The sequence below is a fragment of the Copadichromis virginalis genome, linkage group LG23 (assembly GCF_057382275.1).
Source record: "Copadichromis virginalis isolate Kocher_CV1m ecotype Utaka linkage group LG23, C_Virginalis_male_GT1.1, whole genome shotgun sequence".
Taxonomy (NCBI): Eukaryota; Metazoa; Chordata; class Actinopteri; order Cichliformes; family Cichlidae; genus Copadichromis; species Copadichromis virginalis.
The window spans coordinates 12,858,716-12,877,375 of record NC_140639.1 but is presented as its reverse complement, the minus strand read 5'-3'; the positions used below and the strand labels follow the sequence as shown (position 1 = coordinate 12,877,375).

At 41.8% G+C, this 18,660-nt stretch overlaps 1 protein-coding gene across 3 annotated transcripts in view; it reads right to left on the bottom strand.

The window, feature by feature from the left end:
* Nucleotides 1-18,635, bottom strand: part of herc2 (HECT and RLD domain containing E3 ubiquitin protein ligase 2) — a 51,715-nt gene extending 33,080 nt beyond the window's left edge. For all 3 annotated transcript variants that reach the window (XM_085449725.1, XM_085449727.1, XM_085449726.1), the window contains exons 1-24: nucleotides 18,544-18,635; nucleotides 15,263-15,371; nucleotides 13,221-13,314; nucleotides 12,953-13,084; nucleotides 10,466-10,688; nucleotides 8,344-8,444; nucleotides 7,338-7,479; nucleotides 7,111-7,215; nucleotides 6,858-7,029; nucleotides 5,819-5,992; nucleotides 5,430-5,618; nucleotides 5,195-5,346; nucleotides 4,501-4,658; nucleotides 4,288-4,401; nucleotides 3,738-3,989; nucleotides 3,457-3,650; nucleotides 3,178-3,378; nucleotides 2,364-2,592; nucleotides 2,112-2,236; nucleotides 1,424-1,602; nucleotides 1,149-1,333; nucleotides 647-802; nucleotides 359-544; nucleotides 67-243 (exon numbers count right to left, since the gene is read on the bottom strand). In XM_085449725.1, coding sequence (XP_085305851.1) covers nucleotides 67-243; nucleotides 359-544; nucleotides 647-802; nucleotides 1,149-1,333; nucleotides 1,424-1,602; nucleotides 2,112-2,236; nucleotides 2,364-2,592; nucleotides 3,178-3,378; nucleotides 3,457-3,650; nucleotides 3,738-3,989; nucleotides 4,288-4,401; nucleotides 4,501-4,658; nucleotides 5,195-5,346; nucleotides 5,430-5,618; nucleotides 5,819-5,992; nucleotides 6,858-7,029; nucleotides 7,111-7,215; nucleotides 7,338-7,479; nucleotides 8,344-8,444; nucleotides 10,466-10,688; nucleotides 12,953-13,084; nucleotides 13,221-13,314; nucleotides 15,263-15,334 — 3,712 coding nt within the window. In that variant the 5' untranslated portion in view covers nucleotides 15,335-15,371; nucleotides 18,544-18,635. The remainder of the gene's footprint in view (nucleotides 1-66; nucleotides 244-358; nucleotides 545-646; nucleotides 803-1,148; nucleotides 1,334-1,423; nucleotides 1,603-2,111; nucleotides 2,237-2,363; nucleotides 2,593-3,177; nucleotides 3,379-3,456; nucleotides 3,651-3,737; nucleotides 3,990-4,287; nucleotides 4,402-4,500; nucleotides 4,659-5,194; nucleotides 5,347-5,429; nucleotides 5,619-5,818; nucleotides 5,993-6,857; nucleotides 7,030-7,110; nucleotides 7,216-7,337; nucleotides 7,480-8,343; nucleotides 8,445-10,465; nucleotides 10,689-12,952; nucleotides 13,085-13,220; nucleotides 13,315-15,262; nucleotides 15,372-18,543) is intronic.
* Between the last annotated feature and the right edge of the window lie 25 nt (nucleotides 18,636-18,660).

The following is an 18,660-nucleotide window of genomic DNA, read 5'->3' as shown; positions in this document are numbered from 1 at the left end:
GTCCCTGTGTTATTTTAAATAATCCTGGATGTCACATTACATTCCAAAACTACTGTTTAGTCTTACCCAGGACACTGTTTCCTGTCAGTGACTGGGACTGGGCCTGAAAGTCTTTGATGTCATACACTTTTCCATCTATTACAGTCCAAAAGCCACCATCTTTGTTGTGATTCTCCAGGTCAGCCTTGCGGATGAGTGAAACCTCCTCATTGTTCTTGGAGCTCTGCCCTGTAAAGAAAGACCCTGCCAACACAGCAGAAAGTCTAGTTACAGTCTAAAAAGAAACGCACAGAGTAGCATCTCATCTTTGCCCTAAAATTTAGGATGTCACTCAAGTAAAACATAGATGTTGTTTTACCCATAATTCCTGGCCAGGCCAGATCCTCATTATCGTCCCTCTCGTGTCCTGGAGCCAGGTGGTTGAAACGGTCCAAGTGTTCCAGGAGTCCAGCCAGGAGAGGGATCGAGCCGGTCTCCTGCATCAGACCAGCGTCAATGGTGAGGAGAAGGATGATGGACACCACCAGCTCAGGGAGAAGCACTCCTACCAAAGAACAAACAGTACAGTATTCAGTACTGTGTTGCAAACATCTCTAAAGCATAAATATGCTGGAAATACAAATCTGAGGGAAATTTTTTTTTTTACCAGTTAGATCTCCTTCGATGACACGAGAGACCTCGGCAAAGTGGCGGCAACCAGTAGAAGCGATACTTATTGCCACTGGGAGGATGTCTCCAATGTGAGTGCACAACAAAGCGATGTACTTTTTTAACAAGGAACCAACACCCAGGAGCTCAGGATCTAGAAAAGCACCAGAGAAACCACACACTGCATTTCTGCAACTCATTCTTAATTAGCGGTGGGGACTAAAACCATTAAAACAATTACTGTGAAATAACATTTCCTCAATAGATATGAGATAATTAACAAAGTCAAAAGCACTCATCCCATGCATGTTTGGACACCGGGCACAGTGCCGAACCAATCAGCTGGTTGGAACAGAAGGCACATCAGGTTAGGTTGATGTCAGATTTATGGCCAAACCACACATTGGATGCATATGAGCCTCACTGTCCACCTCACTGAGACAGCACTGCTTTGCTTGTAACCTCTGTCTACACAAACGAAAGAGCTAGAAGAGACTTACTGTATCCATTAACATTTTCTGTGCCATTGACTCCCAGGTAAAGCTTGCTGACCAGCAGCCTCTGGAAGCGCAGCAGTAGGTCCAGAGATGCAGAGCGCTCCTTACTGACATGCTCTGCCTCCAAATAGTTTGAGATGCGACGAGCAACATCTTTTAGCCTTGCAATGGTCTGGGAGGCGATGTTTCTGCAGAAGTTAAATCCATGAATATGCTAGCAGGGAGTGAAGTATTATACCACATTATAGGAGTATATGCAGCACAATTTGTGAAGGTACCTCAGGAGTTGCTGTACAAGCTGCACAAGGGGCAAGCTTTGCTTCCCTGCCGACTCATAGATGCCCGTGTTGATGAGGTCTTTGTCCAGCATGGTGCGACACCGGTGTATGGTGGAGGCATTAGCTTCCTGTTCATCAATCTCCTTCTCTTTCTGAGCCTCCTTCTTTGCTTCAATGTCCTATCATGAAAAATAATATAATACACAAAATTATTACCATCATTTAGGATGTCAGGGAGCACATGGAGATGTTCGATGGGCCGGTTCTGGTCCTTGGTCACAAATTTTGTCCATGTGTGCTCTAAAGTGGGATTTAGACATTGTTAAATGTATGCCACAGGCAAATTGTAATTACAAGTGCTTTTGAAACACTACGCTGTAACCTGATGTGCACCTCCCCAGAAACGCAATTACGCATTGTGGCAACACAGCCTTCAACAACTGTCAGAGGCCCATAAGGTACCATTATTTCCTTCTATGCACTTCCAGCTACAACTTCTGCTGCCACTTTTCACACTGAAAAAAAACAAAAAAACAAAACTAAAATCGCATTGCACTGGCATTCTGTGCCGGGGGTGCCAACAAATGAGTGAGCCTTGTGTCACATATACAAATATCAGTCAAGAGAGAATTTACTCAGCATTTCAAACAGACAACCAAGTGCTGACTCGTGCATTTACTACACTGACCTGTATCTCAGCAGTGATGGCTGCATTGAGTGCAGACTCCAACCCTCCATCAGCCATTAAGCTGCTGACCAACAGGTCGATCATGAAGCGCCGGCCGGGACTCACACTCATCTCATTTCCAGATGCTAGAAAATAAAAATTAAAAACTCAGCCTTTGCAGGCACTTCCATCAAACCGATCACAGGTAATGGACTATTAAATGTTTATTTTCATACTGAATCAGTGTTACCAGATGTTTTGATTTGTACTCACCAGCATTAGGCAGGAGTGAGGACAGAGCCCTTGCCCTTTCCTCAGCTGTGGGTAGCAGCACGGACCAGCCGCTCTGGAGGACAGCCTGGGCAGCTGCTTGAACTGTGTTGAGCACCCCAGCATTGCTAGCTAGGACCACCACTGTTTGTTTCAGGTTGTTGAGCAGCACACTTCCAAGGCCCAGCCCCAGCTCCTCTGGATCCACCTGATTACTGATGGCTGCATGCAACTGAGGAAAAACAGTGAAGGTTTAGGGCTGCAATAAATAATTATTTCCTTTCATTTCTTTGATTGTTCAGTTCGTTGATCATTTAATCTTTGAAATGGGAACCACAGGACAGAAGTATGACCAAAAAAAAGAAAAATAAATAAATAAATAAATATAATTTGGGGAAGTCTAAGACAAATTTGGACTTTTCACTGAATCATCCCTTTAAGCATGTAAAGAAAATTTGAACCAAGTCCAGCACAACATGACTCAGGCCCGACTATCAAAAAAAAAAAAACCCCAAAAAAAATAAATAAAAAAAATAAAATTCACACAGTGAAATTCTTACTAAAGAGATGGAGTCTTCTTCCACTGCAAAGTTATTAATGTTAACTAAAAAGTAAATGCAGATGTGAAAAAAACAGAACTGCTGTTCAAAAACAGCACATACCCACCAAAACAATTCTGTTCCTCTCCAGTAATATTGTATGATATAGACTTAATATCAAATAATTTGCTCCATCACAAAACAAACATGCAGAGGAAAAATTCTACTTCTACAAGCATTTCCAATCAAACCACACCCGTTCAAAGGCCGTTTCCTACCTGGAGCCTGAGCAGGTTGAGTGTGGCGACTACCATGCACTCCTTCTCCTGCGGAGGGGGCCAGTCTGAGCTGCCATCCATGCCCTCGCTGACCTGCCGCAGGAGCAAGTCCAACTGCTCGAAACTCATGGGGCAAACATCCACTACGAAGGGCACACGTTTCCCCACAGACCACTCGGAGCTCGAGGACCAGGCAAAGCTCTGAAAACAAGCAAATGGTAACTGATCTGTGTCTCGTTCTTTACTAACATTATGAGACCAACAGTGATGGTATCTTACCTGTCCGGGTCCACAGGAGATTCCAACTATGTGTTTGGAGTTGAGCCCCGGGAGAGCTTTAGGCTGCTTCTTATTGGAAAAGAGCGTATCAAAGTGCTGTAGCTTGTCATTGCTGCCCCAGCTGAGCACCTCTCCATCATCAGTGAGGGCCAAGCAGTGTGTCGACCCCACAGCTACGTCCACAACTTTCTTTCCTGATTGCAAACAACACGTTTGTTGTTGTTTTTTTAGTTTTTTTAAATAAGCTTCTGAAAATCAATGTTAAGGTCAAGCTCACTCACCCTGTAAACTATCAAGCAGCTTTGGGTATCGGACATGCTCATCGGTGCCGTGACCAAGGCGCTGGTTGTCTCCCTTCCCCCAGGTGTACACCTGGCCATCTTTGGTGAGGGCTACTGAAAACTGGCTTCCGCAGCACACCTTTACTATGTCCAGATCCTGCAGCTTCTCCACCAGCTTGGGTGTCTTACAGCCGTCACTGCCTCCTCGGCCCAGTTTACCATAATCTCCATCACCCCAGGACCACACCTGACCTGTGGTAACAGATTGAGGAGCTAAACGCTGTAGCCTGGGTGATTTCTAGTGGCTTCTATTATTAAAAATCAAGCTAAAAATGGCCGATATGCTGGCTACCAAGAAGCAAGAAACACACCAGCTGCTACTGTTGCTAATGGTTTTGTAATAGGTGACACAGGTCGGACACAACAACACTAAGCAATTCACATGAAACTTTAAAGGGGGTTCAATTATTTAACTAACAGACATTTTAAAAACATTAATTCCTGGATTTTAATTCCAGCATTTTTAATCACCCACAGGAAGCATGCTTACCATTCTCTGTCACAGCAAGAGTTTGGGCATCACCACTCCCACATGCCACATCCACCACCTTCAGCCCTTTGAATGCCGTCACTACCATGGGAGTAGTCTGGTCCTCACTGGAGCCTAGAAACCCCAACAGATTACAACTAATTTTAGTAAAGACAAAGAGACCAAAAAAAAAAGTCAAGAATATCTATCAGGGGCAGTTGATTTGGAGCTCACCGTGGCCAAGCCGACCATAGTTCCCTCTTCCCCATGTATAGAGCTCGCCATCAGCAGTGATCGCAGCACTGTATGTGCTCCCACAAGCAATATGCACCACATGCTTTCCGGCCTGTTTTCCATTGAAGGTTCCAATCATTTTAGGTTCTTCTAGGTATCTGAAATAAAGTAAAAATAGAAGGCTAAATTTTTCAGGAAGCTCATTACCATTAATAATTATCATTTATATTTTTATTTTCATTATGATTTTACTAATAACACAGATTCTTTTAAAATGAACTGGCAGGGTTGGGGGATTTCACTCTATCATCAGAAGCCTTTGATTCTGTCTCTGGCCTACGAGCACAAAACATTAATAGAAATGTCCCAGATTTTGGGAAATAATGCACCACCTGTTTCATCAATAATTTAACTTAAACAGATCTTCAAAATCTAATTTAATGCTCCAAAAACCTACAACTCCACTGTTATATCTGTAATAGACAAACACATTCAGTGTAATAAAGTGGTAATATAACAGCGACTGTCACGAGGCTGAAAATGCAGCAGCTCGAGTTCAAGTCCAACCTGATGCCCTTTGTTGTATGTCTGTACCTACATACTCTCCACTAATACACCCCCCCAAAAAGGTGGAAGCACAAAATGTGTGTAAGCCTTTTTAAAGGATGGACATGTTTTTTCTCTGGTTGCTTACGTGGTATCTCCATGTCCAAGCCGGCCACCATCACCGCACCCCCAGGAGAACACCTCCCCGTTGGACGATAGGGCCAAGTAATGCTGCCCATCAGGATGAGCTGCAAGTTTCACAATCTTTCTGGAGCTTAGAACGTGGATTAGCATGGGAGCCTGCAACAAAACAATTCAGAGTCTCAACCTGCTGCAGATGCAGAGATGAAACGATCGACCTCAGAGAAACTGACAGAACTGACCAGGGTTGTGCTCTTGTAGTTCTGGCTGTAAACAGCACCGCTGCTGGAAAGGATAAGAAACCCCTTTTCTGAACAGACAATCTGTGTGACCCCGAGGCTCGACAGGGCTTTGCACTGAATGGGTGCATTAACATTGGCATAAAGTTTCCAACCCAAGAGGCCCCAGGCAATCACTTCCTGCAAGGTTCCCTGGAACAAAACAAGACAGTATTGGTTTATGCTTGAGCATTAACTACTTAGACAACACATATTCAAGTCACATATTCAAATCTGAAGGTGGGGGTCTGAATAATGCTCGTAAAAAAGACAGATTTAAGTAATACTTAAAAATGTAAAAAACAACTGAACCAAACACTTCAGCAGTGACAGCTAATAAAAAGAGGGGTCACCTTGTGTGACGTAGGCGAGTTGCAGTGTGGAGGGCTGCAAGGAGAAGCTAGGCGGTCCAGGTGAGCCATGATTACTACAGCAGTCTGACGAAGATCGATAGCCAGGTCGTTATCCTGAGGCAACGTCAAGTATCGCAGGAAACTCTCATTTGGACTCAGAGGGGCTGTGAGGATCTGGAAACCACAGCAAAGATCCATGAAATATTAATTAGCTTCATTCTCAACCATGAATGGAAAAAAAACAAAAAAAGAAAAACAGGGCATTTTAAGACGTGTTCCCAAGAGAGACGTGAATCAACACAATTTATATCGATAGCACTTTATCTGTTCTTATGGTCTCGATTTTCCTGCATGTTGTTTATTATAACAGGGTTATAATTTTTCTCCCCCCGTTTAAAATAAATATAAAAGATCTACCTCTCTAGATCAATGAATTTCATTTAGTTTTTCATCTGCCCTCACACTGCTTTTTAATGCAGATTAAATAGCTGCTGTTTGGAGATGGAGGCTGGCACTAAATCAAAGTAAAAACATGAATTATTATTCATTCAGAGCCAATGAAAAGGCAAAACTACAGGTTGTGCAAGATATTTTGTTAAAAGTCCAATTTGAGAACATATATTCAAATTAAGCAAAATATAGTTCTGAGCTCTATGATACTGCAAACTGGACAAGAAGCACAGTTTGAAGAGGAAGGCAGGAGATTTAAAAGCATCCCAGAGGACAGCAGGACGTGTGAACTATGTGAATTAGTAGCAGTTGAGAATGGATTACATTTTTTTTGTGTAATTTTCTGATTATGGCATATTTTATGAAATATCTGAGACAGTTTGACAAACAAATTGGTGCTTTTAAGTTGGCCGTTTCCATTTCAGTGCTAGGGAAAGACTTCAAGTTGGGTTATTTGTTTCTGATCTCTCCTTTTACTGGTGTCATGTTTTATGCATGATATGGTAATAAAATAAAAATTGAAATCAATCTCCAGTCAGCCCATGTCTTATTTTCTTTTAGAAACCAGCTGGGAAAAGAAAATTTCCACCTCAGCTTCCTCTTCAGGAACGGGCTCCTCCTTGCTGCTATGTATGTTCTGAAAGCGCTGCAGGAGCGGCAGTAATGGAGCACTGGTTCCCTGCGTGGAGCGCTCATTGTCCATCTCTCTGGTGCCACTTTCCCACAGACGCAAAAGCAGCAGAACAGCAGACAGCAGCTGACTGGTAGGACATAACAACAGATGAGCAGAAAAGTTAGATTTGGCATTAACAAATAAACAGGTAATAAGGAGATCTGGTTACCTGAGTGTTCCCCTCTGAACAGCCAGCTCCAGCAGGATGGCCAAGGCTAGATGTTGATCCTGAAGGGGAATGTTACATTTGATGCTGGCACTTCCATGTACATCACTGTTCACAAAGGAGACAAGAGATGAGAATCACACAAAGTTATGCAATTTATAAGACGAGATGTTATTTATCTTGCAAAATTTGGGGATTAAACATTATGTACAACTGATAAAACAACAGACCTCAAGAACTTTGTGGCCCTCTCGACAACCTCCAGCCACACTGATGACACAGTTCCCTCATCAAACAGTGTCGCCTCGGGCAGCGCTCGCAGGGCATCCAGAGACTCCTGAAGCAACTCACTGCAAAGATCTGCATCATCTCCTGCAAAGACAAACATTTTCATGTTTAAAACACTGCAGAGTAGCTACATTATACAGTACAGATTAAACCCTCCCCCCCCAAAAAAAAAAAAAAAAAAAAGAAATATCCAAACAATCAAAAAAAAAGCCCAAACAAATTTTTTTATTTTTTTAAAAAGTGTGTTACACTTCATTGTTCCTAAAGAGTATTTCCAGGAACACGGCTAAAATGGGGATAGGAGGTGTCCGTGTGTGCGTGTTGCTCATGTTACAGGAGGGCTATGGAGGACAGGGAGGCACTTTGTTCCCACCCAGTCCCCGTGGACACAAAGCCCTCACAATGTTAACAAAAACAACACCTCCACTAGCAAAGCTGAAAATGAAGGGAGTGAATGAATAACATGGTCAAAGATTTACGCTTGAATAAACGTAATCAGAATCTGTGACTAATTTACATCAAAATAAAAGTTAATAACTGAATATTATTAGTCATTTTGAATTTATAGCCTGAGGATGATGATTATAATTATCATTATTATAATACATGAGACTAAAGCAAGACACTCGATCCTGATTTATCTGCCTGTAATGGAGACCACGCATGATGACAGAGTTACATTTAACGACATCCAAAACAGCTACTTTGGATTGATTCTTGTGCCAAAGCAGCAGGATTGCCTCCTTGGCCCTCTTCTGTCAGTCTGTCGTCTAGCAGCACGACTAAAAACACAGCCTTGCGAAAGATGTTTGGTTGTTTACGACGAGCAGCTTCTAATGTGGCGCAACGCATTCTTCAGCAGCTGTTAAGCAAACTTGCACCACCATGACAACACCTATCATCACCGGCGCCGAAGGACAAAATGTCTTCACTATCAGCACTTCTTACCTGATCTCCATGCCCGGCGAAGGAAAGCAAAGGCAAAAGAAAGAGCTGCCCTGGAGCCGACTCTGGCCAAACCTTCCACACCTTTACTGGCTGGACGAGGGCTGAAAAGAATACGAGCACATACGGATCAATTAAATATTATCATATTATTATCATCATTGTAAAAACCTTACTATCAAACAGCCAACTGAAGCCCACATACAGAAGATGCATTGGATTTCTTCTGTCTGTGTGTGACTTTTACTTCCTTTAGAGCCTTGTGACAAAAAGTTTCACCATCTTAGCTCAAGCTCAACTGAAGAGCTAGGGAGGCTTCGGAAAGGATGAAAAATCCACTACTGTACAGGTTTAAGTCCATTTGATTTATAACACAAGGAAAATTAAGATTTTGTCACAAAAAGGAATGCCTAAGAGAGATCATTTTAAATTACAATTGTGTTCCTTTCATAAATGCTGAAAGCCAAAAATCTATTTAAAATTTGATGAACGGTTCACCCCTAGTATCATCGCTGTGATGCAATCACAGGGCAGCAACAGCAGATCCTAAAATGAGGTTTTCAATTAGAAATAAAAAAAATCAAGTCTGCTCCAAATAAATGCCTGGAACTAAAAGCCCTGCACAGTAAATATGGAGCACATTTAGAGTACGGCCTACATTTACTATGCATATGAGAGACCTATTGGAGCATGCCTAAGAGGCTTACTTAAAGAAAACACAGTGTGCACTTACACTGAGCTGCAGGGTTTAACTTTCAGTGACTGGATAGACACACCATAATAGTTAAGAGTATACAATACTGTTTACTCTTACTCCACTTCCCCATCAAAACAGAAGCGAGACTTCAGAGATGGGTACTGGCTATGCAGTCTCAGGAGGATGAAACTGCTCCAGCTGAAGGTTACAAAGCTACTGGCACAGGCGGTGAGCACTGATGCTCGCTTAGTGACTACTACTGAGTGCCGGGTTCCTTACGTCACCCAGGTCACATGTGTTACTTTCTTGGTACTCTGTCTCAATCTCTAATCATACGATGGATATCCAGCTATTTCACACCTCCTCTGGCAGTCAGGAAGAATGAAACAGTAAGTTTGACACAGTTTCTATTGGCCCTACAATAATCTACTTTATCCCTTTATGGCCCATTTTACAAGCACTTTAAAGCTTTAAATGACCACAACTCCCTCCCTCTGGTAAGGAAGCTAAGATAAATTCAGTTATGGTAAGAAGAGAAGGAGGACATTATGGGGATAATCATGATAGGATAAGGTATTCATGGTACACTGCTCTCTGAACATGGACACACACACACACAAAGAAAAAATTAAGCTCCATCTAGATCATGAGTGGGGGAACTCCAGGCCTCAAGGCCCAGTGTTCTGCAAGTTTTAGATGTATCCCTGATCAAACACAGCTGATTTAAATGGCTAAATGACCTCCTCAACATGTCTTGAAGTTCTTCAGAGGCCTGATAATGAACTAATCATTTGATTCGGGTGTGTTGACCCAGAGTGAGACCTAACACCTGCAGGACGCCAGCCCTTGAGGCCTGGAGTTGGACACCCCTGCGCTAAACGTTGCCATACTCCTCAACCACTGTGGGCTAGAGAGAACATTAAAAATGGTTGCTGAAAGTTGAGGATTATTATTTTTATTCCATTTTTAGTCCATCAGTCATGTATAAATGTTGGCACAGACTCAGAATGCCTCATTCATCGACTTCAATCGTTGCTTTAACCTGCAGCATGTGCTGTAGAAGACATGAGTGTATAACCTTCCAGATTACTACACTTGACTAATTGCACAAACCCGACGGACCAGTTCACTAGTCCAATGTGGCTTTACAGCTAAGGATAAAAAATAAAAATAAACAAAAAACAAGACAAATCTTAAATAACCACCACCCCCACCTCACTCCAACTCTCTAACTCTAAAAATATTCATAGTATGAAGGTCAAGTTTTGCAAGGCGTCATTGTACAAAAAAGATCAGCTGATTCTGAAGAGGTCAGAGAGGAGCTCATTGACTCTCCATGGAATTACCCAGTTTCTAAATCTGCCTCTGTTCTCTCATAAGACCAAGGTTTTGTGCACAATTCCTGAGAAAGGAAACATTTTTATTTACCTCTTGTTGTCAGCAGCTGGCAGTGGTGGGCTGGGCGGAGTCTTCCAGCGGACCTTGTACTTCTCCTCCATCATGCTGTGGCTGAGAGAGATGAGATAGCGCTCCAGGATGACGAGACGCTGGCGCAGACGCTGGGCAGACAGGGTGCTTTTGGCCATCTGAGCAGAGAGCTTCTGCTGGTCCTCAACCAGAACCATCAGGCAGTCCTTCAGTTCCTTGTCATCTACACACACACACACACACACACACACACACAGGGTTCAAAGAAAAGAATAACATAGTAAAAATAAGTGAGTGCACTGGCATGTCATTTGTTTATGACCAGAAACACTCAATTTGCAAATAAGCTACAGGAGTGAAGTCACTAGTTTTGAGTGATAAATCTGCATATCAGCTAAAAAGAGGTCATAACATACTTCCTGGGATTTCCCCATCTTTGGTCCATTTTAATGGGTCTTTTTGTTTTTGTAAGAGCTGCAGAGCTACACACTATGTAATCTCTCTACAAAGTACCTGCTCAGCAGCTTACCTGAACGATTGAATGAGTTGCTGTCTTGTAGCTAAAGTCATATCTACTACATACATTTAGTATGCCATTTTATTATGTTTTTGCTTGATTCATTTATTTAGTTACTTTACCCTAAAAAGATCTGCTTTACTGTATGAGATTCAGCTTTTTTGTTGTTTTGGGTTGTTTTTTTTTTTTTGTTTTTTTTTTCATTTTTTGGGAAATTAGTTGCCATCTCAAGTGTGAAGGAGTTTAAGTAGGCTCTCGTTCACAGTAGGGGAAGATGGAGTAGGAGACTGGTGGATTGGTGTGACATCTGCAGTGATGTTGACACTGTACTGATCTGTTATGAGGCTCAGTGTGGAAGTAAAGCTGTCAATTTATTCATCGATCTATGTTCCTACTCATACCTATGGTGACAAGCTGATACAAGTGGCGAATATCAGCTTAGTGTCTGGGCTCAGCCTTAGAGAGGAGTTGAAGAGCCTAGGTGAGGAGGCTTGGGAATGCTTAGGCAACCCTTTGCAAGAGCTGGAGAAGACGGCCAGGGAGAGAGGTCTCCGTCTAGGCTGCTGACGCCAAAACACAGGCCCAGATAATTGCTAGAAAATGGATGGCTGGCTCAATGAATGGACTAAAAAACAAATAACACTGAAACTAATAAAAAACTTAAGTGAAACGAGCAAATGGACTCATTGTCTAATAAGTTAGTTGACAAATCATCAGGCAATAAACATCCTGGATAATCATCCTTTTAGGCCCATCGAATGACCATAATTTACAAAAAACAAACATGTCGTACTCATCAATTACCTGAAATGAGCAAAAAACTAAACTCATCAGGAAGTCCCACCCTGCTGGACATTTAAATGAATGCAGATTTAAGATCCCACTTCCAACCCCGGGTATAGCAACCTAAGCTTTTTGGTTAGATGCTTCAGGGTTGCTCAATTAAAAAATAAAATAAATTTTGTCCCACTGAGTTTCATCACAGCAAGTCCTGAGTTCTGATCTGACTCAAAAGAAAACCTTTTTGTGTCTAAACCACAGCGCTGCAGGGAAGGCGAAGTGGGCCAAAATAGCAGTTCTGAAATCCACTTAAGCTTTATGTAAGCCAGACTGTCCTGAGGTTGTATGAGCCACACAGCAGTCAGCTGTGCTCAGCTGTCAGAACAGATATGGATCCTAGTCAGACTCTCTGCTCAGTCTGCATTCCTCACAGCTGAAGAAATATTAGACTCACAGGAAATTATCACATCTTTAATAAAAATCTAACAAGGGACAGAGAGGAAACCTGCAAAGATCTCACATGTCAACATCCTGGCTTCAACGCAGCAGCTCGGGAAATTACAAACATCCAATGGGAAAGCAGGAAGTGTGCCGTTTGAACTTTAAGCATCAATGACAGAGCACTTGTCCATGCGGCGATCCAGTTACACTCACTGTACACACCAACCCAACTTCCTGTCTCAGTCAATAATAAAAAAAAGGAGGAAGCAACCAGGCAGACAGTATCAAAATCTGTATTAACTGGCCCGCCTGCTCGGTGCTTATCTCCTGCCACCATGAACCGTCCCACCCAGCCCCACCAGCAAACAAACTGGGTGAGAGTCTGTATCCCGCTGTGAACCAACGTAATGCCAACTAAGATTAAACTCTGCAGGGTAAAAATAACCACTCAGACCAGCAGACTTTAGGTTGTCATTTCAGTTTCCACACCTCACGTGCCAGCAAAACACACACACATCAACATGGCCAGACACACCGCCAAACAGTGAGAGATGAGCCGTTAGCTAAAACGAGATTTATGTAGTTCACATGTAGGTGTTACAAAACCCTCTGCTCTCAGCGTAGTATTAATTACCCTACTTGGAAACGGAAAGGCATAAAATGACAGGAGTCACAGGGGGAGCACGAGACTGCAGCAGGAATTACTGCAGCTAACCCGACTTTTAAACTCACTCAGGTAGTTTTCTCACCTGGCTGCCGTCCCCAGTCCCATGTCTCAATGATGGAGTGATGCACCGACGTCGACGTCTCCTCCTCTTCCTTCTTCTCTTTATCATTGGGCTCATCCTTCTTCTGAGCTCCAAAACAGTCAGTGCAGTCTTCTATAAAGAGTCAGAAGAGATTAGGACGTTAACCTTCATCCTCAGCAGCAAGGTTAAAGCACTGCTGTCTGTCCCAATCTCAGGTATCAATCCTCAGACGGCGTGGAAATAGGTGTCACATGTCACACATAAATACCTGGGTGAGCTGATTCTTCTCCGTTGAATGTTATCTCCTCATCTTTTACCATCTCATTCCACATCTCACTCAGACCCTCTGGAGAAAAAGCCCGCTGCCAGAAGGAAGAGAAACACAATCAGTGCAGTGCAGAACAGAAACCTCTGCTTTTATTAATGCTGCATGGAGACATATTTGACACCACCTCAAAGGTTTTATCCACAGCTAAAGGAAAATTTCCAGCAGTGAAGTAATTTATTCGAAAACAACAATTTCTACTTACATACTGTGAACCCCCCCACAAAAAAGTCCTGACCTGAGCCACACAGTGGTGCGTATTAATAGCGTTCGGTTTGTTCTCTAGTCACTTCTGCAGACACATTTCCATCACGTTATCAGAACACAACAGCTAATATGGATCCACTCTGATCATTCATTGATCCAAAGTTTTTCCTCAGAGGGTCAGACACTGACTTGGATACAGGCTGAGTTACATGCTGAACGAACTGTGATAACAACAGAAATAATATCCTACTGGATAATCCTCTTATTTTGAAAATTCAATTGCTGCTAACCATTTTCTTTAAGGGTGCTCAAGGTCAGCTCAAGATGACCAAGAGCATTATTTTCTCCATAATCAGGTCATTCCACATCATTTCCCTGAATTTTATTCCTCGCTAAAGAGTGTACACAGAGGTCCTTTCATCTATCTGTGCAGCCTTCACAACTCAAGAGTACCAGAATAGCTGTTTTATCTCAGAGTATCAACCGACTGAAGAAAAAAACCATTTGTGTGTCATCCCCTTAGTGCTACAACACATATGCATGACATTGGTTTGCTCTGAAATATTCACAAGCTGAAAGCCAAATGTTTCCTCATTCTTAGACAAATTTGAACCCATGTTAGCTCAGAGACTGAGCAGACAGATAACACTAAAGCTGCACTTCCTTCAGTGCTGAAAGAAGCTTTTATGGTGGGAAAATGGTGGGCCCTAAAATCAAGTCCTGATTGGATGATCCAAATTAATTTTCAAGTTCCGGGTAGAGAGACTGCAGCCTGTTAAGTTTGTGGTGTATTCACTGAAAGAGTTCATAATTACTAACAACAAGGGTTTGTTTGCACAACACAGACATTCAAAAAAAGAAAAAAGAAAGATTTTCTGGTGATGTACTTTATTACAGGCTGAACCAGAAAAACAATAATCATCTGCATGAGGTCTGACGCAGATATGTAATCAAGGCTTCTTGTAGACTTCGACCTTCATAGAAATTTTCATAGTGGCCTCTATAGAGCCATTTTGTATCCTACATGCCTCTGACCTAAAATCAAAAATGTAATTTTCATCCATTCTTATGCATGTGTGAGGCACAAATTAATATACAGAGCAATTCCACTCAAGCCCTGAAAATACAAATACAGAGGAAATGTCTCTGGTTTTAGTCAGAACTAATCTCGAGAGGCTCTGCTGCAGATGTTTACTGTCCTGTGAGCCAACTGTCTGTATTATTGTAATGCACAGTTTTTCCTGTTTTGAACCTCTCAAAATTGGGCTCCAGAAAAACACCAACTATTACATATAAAAGAAAAAAGTGACACAAACACCGAAACCAGTTAAAAACTCAAGTCTGAACATTTCTTAAGAATAAAAAACTAAAGTGAAATGACAAAACCCTCTCTGCAAAGTAAGTGAAATTAAACTTAACTGAAAACTAAAGGTTTCAAAATATAAAACTCTACTAATTCTGGTTCTGACATGACAGCAGTCAGTCATGTAAAATACAATCAATAAGGCACCACGATTCTGAAATATTTAGAAAACAAAGAAACAGCTAGGGGACAACAGTGAGTATGACACACTGACATGGGGTAACGTTTTCCCAGTTAATCTGGAAAATTGATCTCACAGCTGAGGTAAAGATAAGAAACATTACAGATCATCTCTTCTCCTCAGTCACTTGACAGATCAAGTGACTGGGGGGGAAAAAAAAAAAAAACAACCAAAAAACAAAACCCACCACGATAAATATTATTTTGTGCCACTGCCTCCTTCTCGTGTACATACCTGCAGGTCTATCTTCAGCCATTTGTCATGAAATCTCAGCTGAGCATCGAGGGTAAATGATGGAGAAGGCATCTTTCCCTCTCCTCTCTGGGCTGCAAACGCAGCCAACCTGCAAGAAAACCATGCAACAAGGAGTGCTATAAAAAGACAATTTAATAAAGTCACTGCAAGGTGGGAATCCACAAATAATGACAATGTAAGTACATGAAAATGGACTGAGCTTTATGACCATCAATTACAAACTTTACTTTCCAGGTTTGTTTCAAGTTTTCCCTTAATATGCTACTTTTTAGTGACTTCATCCTAGGTAAAGTCAGTAAAATCATTAAAAGCATGTCTGTTTTTATCCTGACGATTATCGCTCAAGTGAAGACAATTAGATGGATGAGCTCAGCGAGGTAACGAAGAACCAGAGGGAACACAGTGAAAGCAGTTTGATGTGCTTCAAGAAGACCTTTCTAGTAGGGGTGGGCGATATATTGAATATAATGGATGTATCGCAAGTTTTTCTGCGTATGATGGCTATACTCAATGGTTTTATCGTAACCATCGAGTATAGGTTGCCATGGAAATATTAAGCTGTCTGCATGAAATTTAATGTTTTTTTCCCTTCCACATGCCACGAATGCATTGATTCCCATTCCCAAGTGGAAGATTTTGGTCGGAGCGTGACAAAACTTGCAGTTTCGAAATCTGCAAGATCTCTGCTTTTAGACAATGCACAATTTGCTTCATTACAAAAAGTCAAGTGAGTTTGTGGCTTTGTTTTCTGTGTTTAGGGACATTTTGCAAAATTGCGTAACTGCTCTTTTAATTGTTTGTAGTTTTCACAGTGTTTAGTGGTTGTAGAAATGGTTCTCATGAGCTTTTAACCGAGATTCTGAAGTTTCTGTGGATACCACACATGCCGATCTTTACGTGAAAAACTTTATTTCATGAAGGCTTAAAACTGCAGCTCACCCCCTTAGCCCACGTTACCACAGGTGCTGGGGCTCAAGACATATCGTGATATATATAGTGTATCGCAACAAAGCCAAAAAATTTTGTGATATTAGATTTTTCTCATATTGCCCAGCCCTACTTCCTAGGCCACAGTAATTACTTCTATTCTAGTTTCCAGGTGGAAAGGAATGTGAATCTGAGTGGAATTGTGCTGCTTGCGATGTGGTATAATCTCAGACATTTTCATGCAACGCAGTGTCTCTGTTAGCTGTTTGAATGTGTCTGTGTTTCTTCTCCTCCATCATGGCTATTCAAATTCAGTTGGAATCCTCACACTATTTTGATTCCTTCACTGTTTGATGCAGAAGTCATCCAAATAACTGTGGCTGTGGATAATACATTGACCACTCACTGCAAAACATCTGTTCCTCTTGTGCTGCCTGATCCTGTAATACCTACACTTATCCGTTAGATAATCCATCAATATAATGGTGATTTACACTGTTGCTCATATGGCTGATACACAGGTATATGCTCCATTTAGCCTATTTAGTAACAAAATGCATTTCTTTCTTTAGATCAAAGAGTCCAGATCTGAAGCTCTTATTATTCCTTCCATATCTGACCTGGAACCTGAATAAAAACCTTGAAAATCTGCCCTCAGCATCAATCTGAATGTGATCTTTGACTTTGAGCTGTGCTTTCACACACAAATTAATAAGGCCGTACTGGCTAGCCTTCCCCAGCGAAGAAATACATTTAATAAATTTTTTTTTACATCTCTAACGCATCTTGATAAAGTCATCAACTCCTTCCTAGCATCAGGTTTAGACTTCTACAATTTCCTCTACTCGAATCTGTGCCAAAGGTCCCACATCCACCTAAACTGCCAGAGATGAAACCACATCACCATCCTCGATGCCCACACTGGCCAACTCTTAGGTATCAGATAGATTTTAACTTAAATTACTTTTAAAGCCTGCTTATGGATTTAGTCAAACCTTATGAACCTCACACCCTCCTAACTGCTTCTAAAGCTTGTCTCATTAGAAATGGTATCACCGTTTGCTGTTAGAAAAGGAACTGAGACAAACTTGGGATCTACTATAGATTACTGCCATCACACAGTGGATATTTAGAAGAAGACTATTTTTCTTCTTCTTTTAGCAGTTACCACATCATATCACCTGCATCAACCTCGCTCTATCCCTAGTATCCTCTGTCACACCAACCCTCTGCATGTCCTCCTTCACTACATTCATGATGACGTCACTTGGGGTCCTTATGCCAGACAATTTCATCTTCAATATCCTTTGTTCAATATGTCCACTAACCACTACAGCAGTGGTTTACATATTTGTCTGACAAGATCATTGGATGGTCCCAGGAGGAAAATTTGGGCTGCATCAGGAAGTGCATCTATCATAGAAATCTGCAAAATCAAACGTGCTTAACATGCTTAATTATATTAATTTTTTGTTATTTTACCCTACTGGCCATGTTTGTCATGCTGCATTTATTCTACTTTATGTAAGCCCTGTTTTTACGACTGTAATTCAGTTTTGTTGGCTGTTTGACACAGAAAGTAGTATACAGCAACGACTATACTAGTTTAGCGTGTTAATATCATGTTAATGTTACTTCGTTTTATATAAATATTCGTCTGTGTGTGTAGAGTGACAGTAAGGAAAGCTCTCCATAGTCAGGTAATATGAAAAGGCGTGTAAACAAATGGGAAACTTGGACTCGAATATTCACTGACAGATGATGCATAAAAATGTGATTAAGCAGTAAGTGGGTTGAGCTTTAGCAGCTGGGTTTGAAAAACAACTTTACATAAGACAAGAAAGACTCTCATCCATAACAGGGGTAGTAATAATTATAACCTAATCAGAGCCTAAATAAGGCGTTGAACGACGTTAAATAACATGAAGGCGATTATGATTTGGGGCCAGAAATGTTTCAGCTACATAAATCGCTGGGAGGAAAACAGCAGATCGCAGCATTGCATGCTAGCAAAAGCAGTGATAACCTTGATGTTTTGACGCTATTTCCCCACACATGATAACAAACAGCAGTCAGAGAACACCGCACACTGACACAGCATCACTGAGCTCATAAAGCTGTACCTAACGCTGGGCAGCGTTAGCTTGGCGCTAAAGCTAATCACTTAGCCTGCTAGCCAGCTAGCACTAGCCCGTGCTAAAGCAGCTCTCATGCAGGCGCTGATAAACGAGCTGCTGTGAGCTGACACCGAACCGAGCGACACGCAGCGGGTCACGGAGCTCAGTAACACAGACAGGAACATGTCAGTTTTCAGCAACAACGCTGTGAATTACCTGCGGTTTCTTCTCAATCTGCTCTCGTCCCCTCAGCTGCTCTGCTGCATTAACGAGACCTTCATTATGGGCTTGATTGACGGATCGCGAACTAGTGCACGAGACATGGAAACAAAT